This window comes from Seriola lalandi, unplaced genomic scaffold (genome assembly GCF_002814215.2).
Source record: "Seriola lalandi dorsalis isolate HSWRI2012SDOR001 ecotype SW California unplaced genomic scaffold, Sedor1 jcf7180002054259, whole genome shotgun sequence".
Classification (NCBI taxonomy): domain Eukaryota; kingdom Metazoa; phylum Chordata; class Actinopteri; order Carangiformes; family Carangidae; genus Seriola; species Seriola lalandi.
In genome coordinates, this window is record NW_019524812.1 from 255,771 (window position 1) to 274,344 (window position 18,574).

The window sequence follows — 18,574 nt, forward strand, 5'->3', positions numbered from 1 at the left end:
TACTTGTAGGTAGCTATCTTTGTTTTGATGTAGAAACATGGTCAAAACTTTGGGAAATAGGTTAAAAAATTTAATATTTAAGACAAAAAGAAATATATTTTTTATCACCTTCATCCACAGGAGTGTTTTCAGCGTTTAATCAAATGGTTAATTATCTTGTAGGATAAACTAGTTGTGACTGTATGTACGCTATAATTTGATGTTTCTTGGTGAACAATTAAAGGATTTATCGTTGGTGCAACCTTGTGTATCCAGAAATCCGGAGAACTATTAAACGCAACAATTTAAATACACCCATGTCGCGTGCTGTTCCAACGGTAGCAGTTTGTTAGTCACAGTGTAACTTCCTCCATAGCAATTATCGTTTTGTTTGGTTGCCAGTTATTTTGTGCACTTCATAATTAGTGTATTTCAGTTGGTGTAGCTTCAGGTGTCAGTTAAAGAGCCTGCGCTTGTTAGACCTGTCCCTGTTAAAACAAACGTTTCCTCTTTTACTTCAACCACATGCTGAAACTACAAAACAGCAGCACCGCGCTCACTGCAGCCTGAACAGATAAGCCGCAGACACATCCCCTTCACAGCCGGCTGTAAGCTACAACCCTCCACATCCCCGGTAGATTGTAACAGCTGCTTCACATGAACCAGAACAGGAACTCAGGATCTGTCTAGTAAGTCATTGTCTAACAATTTTTTAGTGTGTAGTATGATTTTTGTTGCCTTTTTCACCAATTATTGATCAGTTTGCGTGGTTTGATATCGACAAAATGATGCCTTCAAAGTCACAGTGAACGAGATATCACGTTTTATTGTTGTTTTACATCACAGTACACAGTAATCTAGTAGGCTTTTATCTAGTATAAAATCGCGTATGTTGTTTTTATGTTTCTATATTGCCACCTGGCTTATCTTTTCACTGGATATATAGAGGAAAATGCGACCTTAAATACAGTAGGCTCATCAAGATTTTATAAATAAAGCAATACCACACTTTAAAAATATTTTTATGACCTGGTCATATTTTCGTATGTAAAATCTTCATCTTTAAAGTGACTACAACTGTCAGTTAAATGTAGCTTACTGGAGTTAAAGTACAACACTTCCCTCTGAAATGTAGTGGAGTAGAAGTATAAAGTATAGCTGAAAAGTACATTTCACCACTGAAAACAACCAACAACTATTCTTTAAACAAATATCTTACTAACTCAAACCAACCTTTTATAAAGAGTGATATTACTTTCTTCAGAAATGATGGATATTTAATGTTAGGGCTAAAGTGAAAGTGTTTTCCACTGTGGAAACTCTTTTTTCCTCTGTGTTCTCCTGAATGGACAAATAGATGATATAGATGATTGATGATTATTTATTGCTCTGACGTCTCAGATCAGTTTTTAGTGTTTCATATGTTTACTTGGAGGAATTACCAACTTGCATATAGTGTGCTATAAAGTCTGTCACTGTTTTGAGTGTGTGGAGTTGATTTTAGCATGGCACAAGACTCTCAGCCACCCACCCCAGTGTGAGTCATGTACCATTTTTTTTTAATGATTTTGATTACAAAGACTGTACTCTAATGTGTGTGTGTGTGTGTGTGTGTATGTGTGTGTGTGTGTGTGTGTGTGTGTGTGTGTGTGGTACACGATGAGCTGTTCTTTCCATTGTTATCCTTCCTGTCTCATTTCCGTTTTGTGAGCATTCCCTCCTGACAGCAGGGTGACTGCAGTGCTGTCACAGTAAATGACTGTGAATAATACTCAGCTGCTCACTGTCTCATGTAGAATACTTTATATTTTTCCAGGATGCCACTGTCTTGTAAAATGATGGAGGGGGGGGGTTACAGTGACTTTTGTATTTACATGCAAAATATTGACGTGAAAACAATTAGTGAAAAGCTATCAGCAGGTTGTAATTTGTGACTACAGCAGGAAGGGAGAAATACTGTTTCATTTCACCTCGTATATTTCATTATTAATTAGGACCAAACAGAAGTTGAAGCCCACATACTGTATTGTATTGTGTTTTCTGTGTTTTGAAAAGAGTTGCAACTAACAATTATTTTTTGTTTCGCATGAATCTGATGGTCAGTTTTCACAATCACAATTTCCCAAGCCCAATGTGACGTCTGAAAATGCCTCATTTTGTCTGACCAACAGTCAAAAAAAACCAAACTAGTTTGCTATCACAGAAGACAAATAAAAGCAGCAAATTAGTTGCCACTTAATTGTATGTTGATCAGATAATCGTTACAGCTCTAATCGTTGACATGCCAGTATGTGTTGGACACTAATGTTGCTGAAATGATCTGTTGAGTAATCTATTAAATCAACAAGTTTGATATCTGATTAAAGGGCAAAGTAATTTATTTGTTTTTGGAGTGTATGTCAGACAGAACAAGAGATTTGAAGACAGCACCTTGGGCTCTGGGCAACTGTGATAGGCCTTTTTTTCTATAGCCCACTAAAGAAAATAGTGTTGTATTTGAGTCAACATTTCATGTAAATTTGCTTTGTTTTACACGCTTTTATGTTGACCATATTTTATGCCAATTGTTTTTTTTTTTTTTTATGAAACCATACACTGTACAGATGAACACTGTGGTCTTAATGAAAGTGCTGTAGTGATACAACTTGGACAAGGGTACAGTGTCCAGACAGAGGAGGGCAGTATTACACTGACTAACGCTGGAGAAACTGAGTCTCAAAACCTGAAACCTTGAATTTCTTTGCACTCATTTGATTTAGTGCAACATTTAAATCACTCTTCATGTCATATTTTCCAGTGAAATTACTCTCAGTGCAACTGGTGTGACTTTTCCCCTGTCAGTTTCTCTGTCCTGTAACCTCCTGCAGGAAATAAAAGTCTGTATTTCTGAGCTGATCGTTTCAATCACAGATTAACTGACATTCTTGAGGCAAACACGTGATTAATGACAACCAGTGTTTGCTTTGTGTGTTTTACTAATCATTACGTTATCAGTCTGATTAATCGAGTTTAGGGTAAGGGAGTGTTTGTGACAGAGTTTATTGTTATACGAGGTAATTGTTAGTCCATGCAATTAAAGTGTTAACTACATTAATCATCATGTGTTTGTTCTCACAGATATGAGCAATTCCTACGTGGATGGAAGGGATGGCTCACTTTAAGACTTCACAGGCTCATCAAACGGATTAAGGCCAATGGCTCACTGTACATTGTAAGAGTCACGGTCTATTTGGTTTCCAGTATTTTCAAAAGCAACCTCTGAAGGTGTGTCTGGGTTTACTACTACGGCATGCAGGATGGGCCAAACTCGCTCGGATCTATCGCACAGCACCGCCACCCGAGGCAGAGCGAGGTGGAAAGCAGGCGAGACAGCCCAGCGGCTCCGTATACGCAGATTCAGGAGCTCAGAGAAGCGACGGGGTGACCAGTTAAACAGGAATCCGATGAAAAATAAAGTGTTGTCGTGTTTGGGAAGGAGAAAGCGAGACTCCAGCCAAACGGAAGGGGATTTCGGTTGCGGAAACGGAGCCGGAGATCCAGCAACGCGCCACGATCACAGAGTAGGAAAGTTGCCGAGGGACGAGGTTGTGTCGGCGGTTGGGGAACATCGAGAAGCCCCGGGTTGTTTCGAGACACCATCCGGCCTAGATGATGATACCGGAGCTACCCAACACGTCGTGAGCCGAGAGGCAGCGGCTGGCTCGTCCGATGCGTCAGGTTTGGAAACGCGGACCGGAGAAGTCAGCGGTGCGGGCTGCAAGGAGCGGAAAGCCGAGCGGGAGGACAATGCCTCCGATCCCCCAAAGAGGGCCATGGAAGACCAGCCACTGGGGGGAAACAACCGGGATCACTTTGTGTCTGGTGTTAGGGTATTGACGGAGACGAGTCCGACTACAGCCCCGCCGCTCACCTCTGACCCGGACACTGAGCGGACTTTGTCTAGCTTGCTCCCGGATCAAGCTTTGGATAGTGGACTGTCGATAACGGACGATCACGCTGAGGCGAAAATGACAAAAACTGACTGTAGTACCGTTTCATGTCCGTCCAAAGCGGCCGGTGACCAAAACAACTGTTGTCTGGTTGAAACTGAGAGTCGCAAGGATTCTGATCAGGCCCATCAGAGTCCTCCAGGAGGCCCAAGTTTCACAGGAACCATACCTAAACTCATCATAACCCGAGACCCCAGTCCGACCCGCTCCCAGGGGACACCGCCTCTGCTGACCGTCCCCACGGAGCTCGGTACCGGCTCATGTCTTGATCCTCACCCTGAGGACGAGTCTCCCTGCTCGGACAGCGGCTGCGGGGGCTCCCCTGCCCTGATGCGCTCCCCGAGGAAACTGTCCAACTCATCCTCCATCGGCCTGTCCTCTGCATCGTCCTTCGAGGAGTCCGAGGACGACTTCACTGGCAGCGACATCGAGTCCAGTCTGTCTCCGGCCCGGTCTCTGTGCAGCCCGGACGATGGGACAGGGGTGAGTGTCTCTTAATATCTTTGTCACAACAGATCATTAAGTTAAAGTCATTGTGTAGTTCAGTTATTGAGAATCACAAGGAGGACGTTTCTTGTGAAGTGTTTCAGTCACATTTAGTTTATAGCTTATTTATATTGGGCTATTGAACATATACCATGGCAGACATACAGTATGTGATTCAGGCTCAATAATCACCAGAATAAATCCAGGTGTCATTTGCAAAATGACTTCACTCATAAGTAGAATGGATGTGATGTTGCACACACACTGATACGGGACACAGGCCAACAGTCTTGTATCCTGTAACGGCTTTAGCTATAAGTACTTTGTTTAGTTATCAGATAGCTCAGAGCAACATGAAGACGCATGTATTTCCATATTATTCCAATGACACTCTCATCAGTCAGTGTCAGTGGATATACAGGTTGTTGTGTCTGTCACTCAGGCTGAAGTGCATGTCAGCGGTCAGAAATGTAAAAGTTGTTCAAACTTTGTAGGTAAACCCCTCGGACATGATAATCATTTGAAGTAAATCAGGAGGTTTGCTACGCAGCGCGTGTGTTTTGGTGGCTCTTTTTAAAATTACACTGAAATCTGAATGATAACATTTCAAATAATTTGTCTAATGTAAAGTGTAAAGTCTTAATGGGTCAACTGGCACCACCCAGATCAGGGGATTGTGACTATAACAAATTTAAACCAAATAAGAGGAAACTGGCTCTTATCTTCAACCCCTTCTGTGTCACTCTCTTGCTTTGATGGTCCAGCTTTAGGGCCATGCACTCTCTCAATGCATGTTTGGATGGTGTGTCATCGCAATATTATCTGCAAATAGACCCCACAAATGTTATCAGAGTGATCTAGAAGTTAGTTTAATACCCCATAGGCTAAAGGTTTCCCTCTCCTCTGAGCACAAGATGCAGTTTAAAGTTTCCAAGTAGGAAGTTAACCCTGAGTCAAGAGGCTTTGATGCACTGTGACTAGAAATGCTTGGAATGAGACAAGACTTAAAAACAGGATGTGTCGTACTGGAGACGGTCGTCCAGTAACTCAACCTCTTCTCTGCAGTTTGTAAATCCTGAATGTCCAGGTTTCCTGTTTGGGCCACGTCACCTTGCGTGTATGTTGACAGATGTTCATCTGCCTGCATGCTATTCATATTGCGCTATTTTTTAATAATCAAGCCCCAGTCATTTTTCCGCAGTGTATATGTTCCACCCTTGTTTGGTATTTTACTTATTTTTTCCAGAGGGAAACAGAGAAAGACATGACACATAGAAAAACACACACTGCTCTTTCTCTGACAGCTGTACTGAACACTGCTGTCTCTATGATCACTGTGAGGTGGAGATAGGCCTTTAAGCGATGGCTAATAACTGGTATACTGCTGTGACCCTTATTCAAAGTGAGTGTGCCCGGGTTTACACAGACATCGAAGCAAATTAAGTAGTGTGGGCTGTTTTATGCTATTTTATAATTCCAGTTAGCCTCTATATCATATCACTTATCTACAAAAAACGGACACAATCCCAACAACTACCACAACAAACAAGACAAGATACCACACAAACAAGCTCAAATCATTATCTTCATATATCGTTAGCCTATTTAGTGTAGATGGAACAAAATGAACATCAATCAAACATAAATCATCATATACAGTCAAGTACTCTGTCAAGAACGCCCATCTTCTCTCCTCAGCTCATTGAAAGTTGAACATTGTGATAATTTTTGGTCCTGACCTCGTTATTATTGTCCTACCGTACATCCTAAAGTGTCAGACAACCAATTTAAAGTAGGGCTGCACGAGATGCAAAAAAAAAAGAGTGATTATTTTGGCAGATATTGCGATATGCGATTGCAATTTGAGGTGGAATGGTCATTTTATTTTCACTGAAAACATTTATAAATGATGCATTGATGATGATAAAAGATGATTTTTGGACATGTACCAAACATGTTCCTTTACATCTGGAGAATATGATTTGTAGGGCGGCGCATTTCTGCCACAACACAACGCTTTTACCTTTATCAAAAAAATTGCATGCAATGTTTTTGCAGATCCTGCAGTTTGGATATTGCCCTTGGTCATATTGTGATTATAATTATATTTTCAAATAATTGTGCAGCCTTTTCAGTCTGGCATTTTATCAGTTTATCTGCCAATAATTTTCCTGACTAATAGATTAATAATTTTCGCGAATCAAAGAAAGTAGTGTCTCAAATGCAAAAATATTCAGTTTACAGTATTATAACAGAAAAAAAGAATCAAATCTTCACATTGGTGAACCAGAGAATATTTTGAGCTTTTGCTCAAAAAATGGTCAAAACAGGCTGATCGATTATCGTTATTTTGTAAAGTTATGCCACATTCAAGTTAAATCACATTTCCTGTTTCCATTGTTGTAATGTTGGAGGACACATGGAGTTTTGAATGCAACTGATGAAAAAAAATAGTCTTGCCTCCACTTTAGTATTTCTCAATGTCCCTCTCTTGTCTCCTGTCCCCTCTGTTATTTTGAGTTAATTTATGGGAAAGCTTTGTCATGTTCAAATACACATTTGGCTGACTCCTCTTGCTAAACTTAATTGGTTTTCCATCAATTTCAGTAATGATCATCTGACTCAGCAGGTCAGTGGACGTTGTAATTTCCTGGCTATTACATCGACAGCCAGGAAATGCGCAGCCTGAGGAGTTGCACTTGAGCTGTTGTAACAAACAGGATGACGCTGGCCTGTGGTTTCTGATAAGAGCAGGTTTTTAATGGGCATGTTTTGTCCTCCCGTACTTGTATAAAAGATCTGTTGTCAGTTTTACGGTAATTAATTGAAGGAGGGTGTGTGAGTCTCTGTTGTTATTGGCTTTAAAAAGCCGAGGCCACGCTGTCAGCTCCCAGCCAAACCAGTTACATTTTGTACGTTCGGTGACGTGAGCAGATACTTGCTCACACATGCATGCTTAGACACACATACACACTCGCGGCGATGCCGTCTTGCATTCAGAGTTGAGTGTGTGTCATGGAAAATTGGGCTGAAGGCAGAGCTGGTTGCTAGGTGACGTCTTTGCCATATATGGTACTTTTTTTTTCTCTCCTTGTCTTGTTCTCTCTTTCTCGCGGCAGTATCTAGTCTGTCCCTGTCATTTGAATGTTATTAGATGTAAATCCCTAGAAATGTCTACTCAGCCCAACAATACACATATTATTCTACAACTTCTCCACTCTTTTCTTCCACCACATTTAGCATTGCGCAAGAGCTTAATATTTTCCCCCGAGACACCATGAGACATGCAGCACAGTGGAACAGAAAACAAGGGGAAAATTAGGGTAAGCTGACAGAAGATAGAGCACAGGCAGACAAAAACATACACTGAAACTGCGAACACGTCACCTACACGTGACAATCCTTCTTATTAATGCATGCTTATTCACATGAGCCACAATTGCTGACTTGTTTTCCGTGCCACTTTGTATTCAAAATCCCACACATCACTCCCACAGCACTTATACACACAATCTATGAAAGTTCACAAAGTTAATAAGCAAGAAAAAAAAAAATCCCTGGTACAAAGTAAAAAAGTAAAAAAAACAAAAAAGGAGACAAATACATTCCACACTGTTTGTTTTCCTGAATCTCTGAATCTCTCCTGAATATATTTACGATCTACTGCATTTCTATACTTCAAAACCACAACACACATGTAACAATTACATAATGTCATGGACAATACAACACACAACAGCCACACTCTGCATTAGCTCAGCAAATTAGAATGACAAGCATTGGTGGAGGAATAACAGCTATTACAACCAGTAGCGCCAGAACAACGAAGTCAAAATGGCAGAAATTTGTTTAACTTTTTCTAAAGTGTCTTTTCTGAGGGTGGTTTTTCACTTTGCCATCTTCTGTATGTTCAGTGGGTCACCACAGCTGAGCTCCTCGAACACAGAAGACTTAAGTCAGGGGAAAGGGAAGTGGTTTCATATCAACTATTTTTGAGCTCTGACAGTACCTGAAAACACCCTCAGTGTATGCATATGTTGTCACTCCTGTAGCTGATGATAGTTGCCTGACAGGTTCTGCTTTGTGTCCACACACACACACACACACACACACACACACACACACACACACACACACACACACACACACACACCTGCACCTCTGTAGGTTACATAGTACTGAGGAATTTGTCATGCAGGCAAAAGGAGAGCATTGGGAGGACATGGGAAGGCCTGTTGTCCCTACCCCCATGCTACCAGTCAGTCATGAATCTGGCAGGAGATTGGCTCAGCATGGGGCTCAGGATAGGCCCTGTGTGGATTAGGGGATAGAGAGAGAGAGAGAGAGAGAGAGAGAGAGAGAGGAGAAGAACAAAGGTCAGACTGAGGAGAAAGAGAAGACACCTCTAGTACCTTCAGGGAGAGAGGGTGAATGATTTAAGGGAGGAAGTAAAAGGAAAGTGGACTAGTTTGAGCAGGCAGATGGTTGAAAGAGAAAACTGACAGCTTTAAATCTATAGGTACGTGGATATGCTTGATTTCGGCAAAGAAGATATCAAGTATTGAAAAAGCGTTAAGAGAGGAAGGGAGGAGTGACAGGATGTTGAAACAGGAGAAATAGTGAACCGGGATGACAAAAAGAGGCTTTAGAGAAGGAGAGGGGGTGAGTGTGAGAAATAAGTGAGAGTGCTTACAGCAGAGGAGGATTACTTACCAGGCAACACACGCCTCGGTTTACAACGAGGGTTTATATACTGACTGAAGCTAAATAACTGACATAAGACCGCACATTAGCCAGGAGCTAACAGCAGGCTCGGTTAAAGAAGGTAGATGATTGTGAAGGATCTCAGGCCAGCAGGGAGGCACACATCCCTGGTAGTGCTTGTCTGGGGAGACCCTGTGCTGATGGTGCGGAGTATTTTGTGCTGGCTGCGTTCTCGCTTCGTCTCCGGGGCTGTGTGTGCCTGCGTCAGCGCCTGCCTCCTCCTCCACTATTGTTCTGTCTGCCAGGTAAGCGTGGCAAATTTATCCAGAGCAGATTAAAGTTCTCTCTCTACGTACGTCCCACATCGTTGAATGTTGTCGCTAACGTCATGCTTCTTCAGAGAGATGATATGAGGTTAGATTAGATCAGATGGAGGTGACTTGGGTACTCAGGTGTAATGTGATTGATATCCCAGTGCCTTGTCGCCATTGCGGTGTGTGGCAGTTCTCTGGCCCTGTGCAGTCCTGCATAGCTGTGATGATCTCTCTATCTGGGTTAAGAAGCCAATAAGCCAACCAGCAGGATCATCATGCGTCAGGCTGTAATACTTTACGCAATCTGTTAATTAGTCAGATGTTAATTTTGGTATTTCACTTTAACTAATGCACTCAGTTGCAAGTTTATTAGGTACACATACTAGCTAAAACTGAACCCCTACTCCTTACATCATTGAAGGTAGACTAGTTATTAGAGACACTTCTTGGTATAATGCAATATAATCCCACAAACCATTGCCTCTAAAATAACCATACAGTTGAATCAACACCTCTTTGAAACCGTTTCAGCAAAAGTTGGATATTACAGTCAGGATTTATTGGAGGACCATTTTATGCTCTCTTATTTTACCATGTGTGTAAAGGGGCTTATGTGTGTGTTGGAAACTAAGACTGTAAAGACACATTCTTGTGGTCTGTGTGACTTCTTCCAGTATGACCACTGTTGTTGTCATGTGAACGAAGGGACTCCAGCACAAAGGTGTGTGTGTGTGTGTGTGTGTGTGTGTGTGTGTGTGTGTGTGTGTGTGTGTGTGTGTCACTTCATGACAAGCACCCGGAAACATTCTGGGCATTTCAACCCAAAATTCTAGGAAAGGCCTGTAAATATCAGGGAGGATGGGAGTAAAGAAAACAGTTGAGAAATGCTGTTGGGAGGACGAGGTGTTGGCGTTTGATTGAGACAATGTGGCGGAGGCAAGCAGTCGAGGGACTTCCATTTGAATGAAAGTGGGGAAAAATAACTTGAGAAAGGAAGGAAAATAGGATCGCAGAGCGCATTTATCAACGTCAGAGCATCAGGGAATGAAGAGGAAGCTTAGAAAACAAAGAATAATGAATTGAAGCTCTGTGCTATATATATACAAGTTATATAAAAGGGAAAGCGGAGATGGTGAAGGTTGGACTGTGTGAGTTGAAATGTGAAGTGTGTGGGATGGAAACACAGGATGAGACTGCAGTATTTAGCAACTTCTTCAGTTTAAACTGAAACAACAAGGATCTGTTATACATAAAACATCAGCAGCATTAGCTCTGGCTGGTGATGGTAATATTAATCAGAGACTTGTGACCCCACAGAGGCAACACATTAAGCAGTCAGCCCGAAGCAATTAGAGAGAGAGAGCCTAATGGCATGTCGATAAAAGAACTGAAAGAAGAGAGGCTGGAGATTTGGGTGTCTGCTTCACCTTCCTCTCCCGTTCCCCCCCCTGGACTTTCATCTGTCACTGAGGTCGTCTTCAGGTGAGGACAGATGCTGCTAATAATAGTTCAATAAAAAGAAACTGAAGTTATTATGGTCTGATGGGCAAACACAGTTTGTATTTTGTCCACAAACAGATTTGATGTTATTCCCCAAGATCATTTTTCGGGTTTTTCCTAGAAAAATATTAGGGCCGCAACTATCACTTATTTTTATTAGCAATTAATCTGCATATTTCTCAATTGTTTTTCTTTTTTTTTCTCCGTAAAATGTCACAAAATAGCAAAGAGTGTTCATTATAATTTATCAGAGCCCACGGCTATGTCATGTGTCTTTTTCTTTATCCAACCAACCAACCAACCAACTGTATAAAACCAAAAGATATTCAGGTTGCTATTATTAATGAGAGAAAAGCAGCACACTGGTGAATCTAGTAACAGTGAATCAGGGATACTTTTGCTAGAAAAACTACAACCGAGAATCAGAACAGTTGTTGATTTTTTTCCCATGATTGAGTAATTGATTCAGCTCTAAAAAAAAAGATATAGCTTAAACATGTTCTCACCATCAAGTGTAATCTTGTTGTTAAATGGGTCGTTGGAGTGTGAGGCTAAAGTGAGCATGTATACATTCATGTGCCTGTGCCCCCTCTATTCACAGCACCATCAGAGTCCTCTCACTGTCTTACAGACCCTTGTGTTGTGAACCTTACATAACAGGTTCATAATTATCCCTTACAACAGCACTTTGGACACCAACCGCTAGCGACAGTTTTACTGTACTAACAGAGCGGAGAGTCTGCTCAGTTTGAGTTCCAGAAAGGCTTGGAAATGTTTAGGCATTTTTATTTTGTCCTAACAGTGTGTTCCACCAAAGAGTTTGAGGTCAAGGTTGGATACCGGTCTCTGCATTTTGCTTTTGAAAGAATACTGGCCAAAATAACAAACTCAGTCAAATACAGGAAGACAGTGGAAGTGGAGAAAAGAAAGGAGGTAATAGTATGTAGCTGTCATTATAGAAAACCTACTGAATTTACAGTAGGATTTGCAGAATTTGCAGTGTCATCTTTTTACAATTAATTGTCTTTCAGGGCTCTCTCTGCTGATGCATGGGTCAACACGTGGCGCCTGGTTTCATTAGTCAAACATGTCGAAATGAGCAAGAGGAATTTTCGTCATGTTGCAAATTGTGGCTTCCACCTCGCAAGTTTGGTGAAATGCATTCACTGTTCAAACCTTTCACCACTGTTCTCTTCCCCCCGAGTCGGCCGGGGTTATGTCGGGGTTAATCTGTTGATGCGATTGAAGGCTCAGGTCACAGGTGTCAAGTGTTCACTCCTATTACTCTCTACCTCCTGCGTCTGTCTGAAATCTTGACATTGACCAGCTGTCTATCGAGTCACAAACCTGCTGCACACAGTTTCCCATCACGAGGATCCCACGGACGATCACAGCTGTTGATTGCAGTCAGAAAATCTGGTTCCCAACCCTTTTTATTTTGAAACAGGATGCTTGTAATCACATTTGTCACCTTGAAAGGTTTTGCGTGTGTAGGATTAATGATGGTGATCACAGAACAGAATCACCTGCACAATATATATTTTGAATATTTAGGTCCACATAAAACCTACAGTTTCCCTGGTGTTGAATTATGATAGGTGAGTAATCCTTTTATCTACATGACAAACCCAAAATGTAAATGGGTATTTTGTATCTCATTAATGACGTGGTAATACAAACACTTTCCGTCACATATTATGGACTGTGTTTGTCTTCATGTTGGACTTTGAATTGGCTAAAACCTCTGAAAACTTGGTTTCAAATCAATGTTTTTCTTAAGACTAATTTCGATATTCCGCACTAAAATAAGCAACAATCAAAGTACACATTTTGAATAAGACATCTTCAGGTTTTATTTTCTAAGAGTTTAACACTCAAAAACTTCCTAATCCGCTTCAATAACTTCAGAAGATTATTTTGTATTTTTTGAACTCACAGAAAGAAGCTGATAGAAAAAAAAATTGGCTTTCAGTGCGTTTTAAACTTCTGAGTTACAAAACAGCACTCTATAAAGTCAAATAAAGCCTGTTTTCTCTTCTTCTAAGGTAAACACAGAGTCACAGTTTCTGTTGTGTGTGTGTGTGAGTGTGTGTATATCCCTGCATTAGGACTGTTTTATTGTGACAGAGTTTCAACTGAGCAGCTGTGGAAAGAATGCAAGTGAGGAGAGCAGAGATAGGCGGACATGTAAACATGGCAGAGAGATAGGCCCAGCAGTCATTCACAGAAGTTATTTGGTTATAAAAAGATTAATTTTATGATTATTGCTTCTTGTCCCTGCATTTTATTACTCACATGATTCTGTTTTGCCTCTATCTCTACCTTTATCTCTATGCCTCCTTTTTTAATTATGAGTGTTTCCGAGTCAGACATTTATTTGCATATGGTACACATAAAAAATATTGTAGGAAAGATGACTGACTGCATAATGAGAAGGAGCCTAGAGAAATATTCAGTGATGTTTGCCCTTAAGTAGTGTAATGTAACACACACACATTCCCATCCTAAACTGGCTGTCCGTTTGTTGTGATTTCTCACACATGTTCTAATCAATCGATGTCATGTTCCTCTCAGATTGCTTGCGTCAAAGCTGCTGTTGCACACTGTCCTTGCTCTGGTGTTTCCCAATGCAGATAACGATTATATACACACACACACACATACACACACAGAGTTTCAGACAGTAAGGGTATGTTTTACGACTCCACAGTGGTGGCTTGGGTAAATGTTTTATGAATGGGCTTTGTCACGTAGGTTGTGCACCTGGATGCACAACCTTGGGTAAAGGGGAGGATCTGTCCAATGTCTACGTACGTGTACGTGTGTGTGTGTGTGTACGTGTGTACTACAGGGTGTGTTTTCCTTTTAATGAATAATCAATCTACCAGCCTGTATTTAGTTCAGTGCTTTGTTTCACCAAAACATTAAACCTCGCGCTGTGTAGTCAGGGCTTCAGATTTGTCACCTGTGTGACCACCCTTGCCTTTGTAAGAAGAGGATGAAGTTTTCTGTGGTTTGTTGTTTTCCAGAATAAGTCCTGGCAGAAATTGAAGACGATGGTTCACTGGTCCCCCTTCGTCGTGTCCTTCAAGAAGCGTTACCCATGGGTGCAGCTAGCTGGCCATGCAGGTATGCATCAATATACAGCCTCTGCATAATATGCATACAGGTTCATTCTTCATCCTCATTATTTAAAGATATTTTTGCTTTGGAAATACACTTAATTGATGTCTTGCCAAGAGCTAGATGTTAGCAGTCTCATGTCTGTTCCTTAAGTAGAAGGTTATAGCCAACAGCTGGTTATCTTAGTTTAGCATAAAGACTGGGAACAGGGGGAAACAGCTAGCCTGGTTCTGTCCTAAAGGTAATGAAATCCACCAGCAACAACAGCACCTCTAATGCTCACTAATTAACACATTATGCCTCATTTGTTTAATCTGCGCTCAAGTTGAAGTATAATGACAAGTTGTGGTTTGTAACGAACTATCCCCTGGCACCAGCTTCATATTTACCATATAAACAAGAGAGAGGTTTCCAGAAAGTGAATAAATGTGTTTCCCAAAATGTCAAACTATTTTCTTGAATCTTTATTCCATCTCCTTCTCCAAGGTAACTTCCAGGCTGGGGAGTACGGACGCTTGTTGAAGCGATACTGTGAGTGTGAGCAACTGTGCCTACAGAAGCTGATGAAGGACACTCTGCGACCCTATGTGCCTGGTTATTACGGCGTCGTACAGAGAGACGAGCAGGACTATAACCTGATGGACGACCTGCTGGCAGACTTTGACTCACCCTCCATCATGGACTGTAAGATGGGCAGCAGGTAAGACTGTAAGAAAGTGTGTGTGAAAAACATTTTCTAAGATCATAGAGAAGAAGACTTATCTTATGCTTTTGGGAGATACAATAAGCCTTGAAAATGAACCTTTGCACATGTCTAAGCATGAACACATGTATACATATGTATACATTTACTCTCCATAGTAATACAGCGCTTCACAGGATTAAAATAAGAGCAACTTAATTAAAAACAAAAGTAATATTAAGCCTTTGCTTTTCAGAACGTACTTGGAGGAAGAACTGATAAAAGCTAGAGAACGTCCACGTTTGCGGAAGGACATGTATGAGAAGATGGTTGCAGTGGACCCCGGGGCCCCTACAGAGCAGGAGAGGGCGCAGCAGGGCGTCCTCAAACCCAGATACATGCAGTGGAGGGAGACGCTCAGCTCCACGGCCACCATGGGCTTCCGCATCGAAGGCATTAAGGTCAGAGGTCGTCGTGGACATCCAACACTGTGAACATGCCAGAGTTCCCGAGGAGAGCAAATAGTTTTTACAAGAAGTAAACCAATCAATGGGAATAAATATTTATGAGTGTGTTCACTGGATAGACCACACACACAGTCTGTTGAAGGTTTTGGCTGGATGTGCTGACATAAAGAGGACTGTTTGTTCTTTCAAAATTAATCCAGGGCTGGTCATCAAGTTGTACCAATAACTGTACATTTGCATGTTACTCAGACATGAATGAAAATATCTGATGACACTGTGAGCGTTTGAAGCAGCCTGCTTGATGCAGCACTGAAATTAATTTCACTATTTGTTGGTCATAGTTTTTCATTGCAACCTCAACAAAACACAACTCAGCAAGCTGTAAATAAATAAACGGCCTTCCTTTTATTTCTTTTTCAACAGAAAGCTGATGGAACTTGTAACACCAACTTTAAGAAGACAAAGCACAGAGAGCAGGTGATGCAGGCGCTGGAGGACTTTGTTGACGGCAACACTCAGATTCTGGTATGTTACAAGTTTACTGCAGGTTTTTTTTTTTTGCGCACAACAGCAAGAGGTTTTTAAAATGTAGTTCGATTCAAACATATTCAGGATGAAACAGATTGAGTGATTTGGGTGAAGTGAATAAATACTATAGCTATACTATAGCTCTGGCTTACTAGCTGAGCACAGTTGTATTGCATGCTAATAAATGCAAATAATTAAAAAGTCTGATTCAGTCATTGATGGTGGCAGCACATGCATTAAGGAAGGACATAAGGCCACACGCTCAGATGTACATTTTTAAGCCAATTTAGAAATTTCTTTCTGTTCTGCTGCCCTACATCTCTTTATTTTTATTTCTTTTTCTTAGAAACTCTACCTGCAGCGGTTGGAGGATCTGCGCTCGGTCCTTGAGCAGTCACAGTTTTTCAGGACACACGAGGTGAGACACACACTCCATTTTCATGATTCTTAACAAACCTGTTGGCCGAGTTGGAGATTTATGATATCTTCCCGTCATTAGCTTCTGTGTTGAATTGTTCACACACCTAATATCACCCGTCTCACCGGTTTCTCCTTCGCAGGTCGTCGGTAGCTCTCTGCTGTTTGTGCACGACGCCTCGGGAAAGGCCAGAGTGTGGATGATCGACTTTGGGAAGACGGTTCCCCTGCCGGACCCGCGGACTCTGGACCACAGGACTCCCTGGCTGGAGGGCAACAGGGAGGATGGTTACCTGTGGGGACTGGACAACCTCATAGACATTTTCAGCAGTATGCTCCCACAGACACCTTGAGAGGGAGACTCAGAAGACTATAATGAAAGATTTGTCCAAGTCCAGATGGTGGAAGAGATACAAGATCAGGGGAGTTTGAAGAAAAGGAAAGACTGACAAAGGACTGATTGAAGAGTTTGATTACTTTTTTCAAGACCCACTCCTTGACCCAAGCGTCTTTATCCACCTGCACCTGTGTAAAAAGAGGAGGCAAAGCAAGCGCAGGATCTCTGTTGCAGAGTGGAACATGCTAAGAGACAACGTCATACATTATGCTCCATTTGTGGAACTTAGGGACAGACGACCTGCGATCAGTTGAGGCTGAAGGTAGTGGAAAGAGAAGGAGGGAGAGACTTTAATGCAGTAACATCTGTCACTGGGACTGTGAGAATACAGTTCTATGAATTCATGGACCTCTGACAGTCACTATTTCCTGCAAAGACATGTAATATAACATTATGCACCTCCCTCCTCACCATCGCCCCCTGCTGGTTAGAGTTGCACAGTGTACTCTGACAGCCATGAATTTTGATCCAGTGGTATAAAACCTTTTTTTTTTTTTTTACTCGCCTTTTGAGAGGCTTTGGTAATGGGAGTTGTATTGTTGTCATGGACCACTTTTGACGCTTAAGTATACAGCAACACTAAAACACTGGTCAGACCATGTGTTAACTAACTTGGTGTGTAAATACAATTTTATTTAAATTTCTTTTGGCCTTGGTATAACCTCCTTACCTTGTTTGTACAATTTCTGTGCCTGGCATTTTTAAAGAAAGAGCTGTTTGATCATTCCAGTGCAGTGGACTCCTGCTTTTTTTTTTTTTTTTCTTCCAAAGAGTTCACCCAAGTATAAACTGATTTACATCTAATCCCAAAGTTTAACTTCTAATAGAAACTGAAAGTGTTTTCTTAATTGGATTTTTATATGATTATGCAGTGAAAGTTTTTTGTTTTTTTTCCCAAGTAACTGTACATTAAGCAGCTTGGCAGCCATGTTTGTCTGGAGTTTGTTGCACTATGGATCCTCACAAAGCCATTGAACAAGTCAAACGGTGCCTCTGTGTCTTAAGATGGGAAGCAGCAGTCAAGTGCTGGGTTTACAGATGCAGACATTTAGCAGTTTAACATGAATTGAATTCGGTGTTATCACTCAATTCTCTGTGATCAGTGTTGCTTTAGATTTCCAGGGAGTTTTACAGTAAAGCCGTGGTGTTCAGGGTGAAATGAAACTGGAATAACCTGATTGAACTGATAAGTCTGTTTAGGCTTTCATGAGATTTCACTTATGTACCAACTCACACGTGATGTTGAAACTGGAAAATTTGAACGTGTCTTATGATTGAAAGGATGACGCATTATTGAATACAAGAATATCTGTTTTAAACATGAAGATGTTGCTGTAAACCTCATAGCTAAACTAAATAGGTTTGTGGGTTTGAATTTTTGTATAAAGACTAAGAGTTTACAAAGAAAAAACATTGTTATATTTAGATAGTAACACAGTGCTTATGATCATATCTGTCATTCCTTCACTGGAATGCAGAAGGTTGGTGAACATTACAGTCTTCAGTAAACGTCCTACGACAGCGTCAGGCAGCACTGTTTTGGTGTGTGTGTGCGCGCGCACATAGGCGGTTCACTTAGCACACAAATTGCCTACATGACTACAAACATCTGACTTCATGAAATTGGAATTTGCATTTGGGAAATAAGTTTTTCCATCTCTGAAAAATAAACATACAAGGAGTAAGGAATAATAGTGTTTACAAAGTCTTTGATTTCTTTGCCCAAAAATTCTCTATATTTGTAAAAATGCAAATGATCAGGTTTTCAAACTGGGTGCTGCTTTGTTTGTAAGAAAACTGGATTCATAACCACATTTTGTATTTTTAAAGGCAGCATATTTTAAAGCTGTAAAACACACAAAGACTGGTGAAAATTGTCAATAAATCCCTGCTCTGTCCAGAAGGTCACAGATTGCAATAAACTGGAAATAAGAGTTTTCAGAGTTTGTTTGTTTTTGTTTTTTTTCACTCTCCCCCAACACACATCT

The 18,574-nt window shown here is 41.1% G+C and overlaps 1 protein-coding gene across 1 annotated transcript; it reads left to right on the forward strand.

Moving 5' to 3' along the window:
• Positions 1–522: 522 nt before the first annotated feature.
• On the forward strand, positions 523–18,523 carry itpkcb (inositol-trisphosphate 3-kinase Cb). The gene is made up of 8 exons (XM_023404994.2): positions 523–668; positions 3,097–4,451; positions 14,002–14,101; positions 14,582–14,795; positions 15,034–15,238; positions 15,668–15,769; positions 16,119–16,190; positions 16,333–18,523. Exons 2-8 carry the CDS (start codon positions 3,276–3,278, stop codon positions 16,540–16,542), a joined length of 2,079 nt encoding a protein of 692 aa, XP_023260762.1. The 5' UTR covers positions 523–668; positions 3,097–3,275; the 3' UTR covers positions 16,543–18,523.
• The last annotated feature ends 51 nt before the right edge of the window (positions 18,524–18,574 follow it).

What these genes read in the sequence shown, in the direction of transcription:
- itpkcb (XM_023404994.2), top strand. Translation starts at nt 3,276, where the DNA reads ATGGGCCAAACTCGCTCGGATCTATCGCACAGCACCGCCACCCGAGGC. An exon ending in GCAGCTAGCTGGCCATGCAG is followed by an intron (nt 14,102 to 14,581) that starts GTATGCATCAAT and finishes TCCTTCTCCAAG; the next exon opens with GTAACTTCCAGGCTGGGGAG. An exon ending in TCCGCATCGAAGGCATTAAG is followed by an intron (nt 15,239 to 15,667) that starts GTCAGAGGTCGT and finishes CTTTTTCAACAG; the next exon opens with AAAGCTGATGGAACTTGTAA.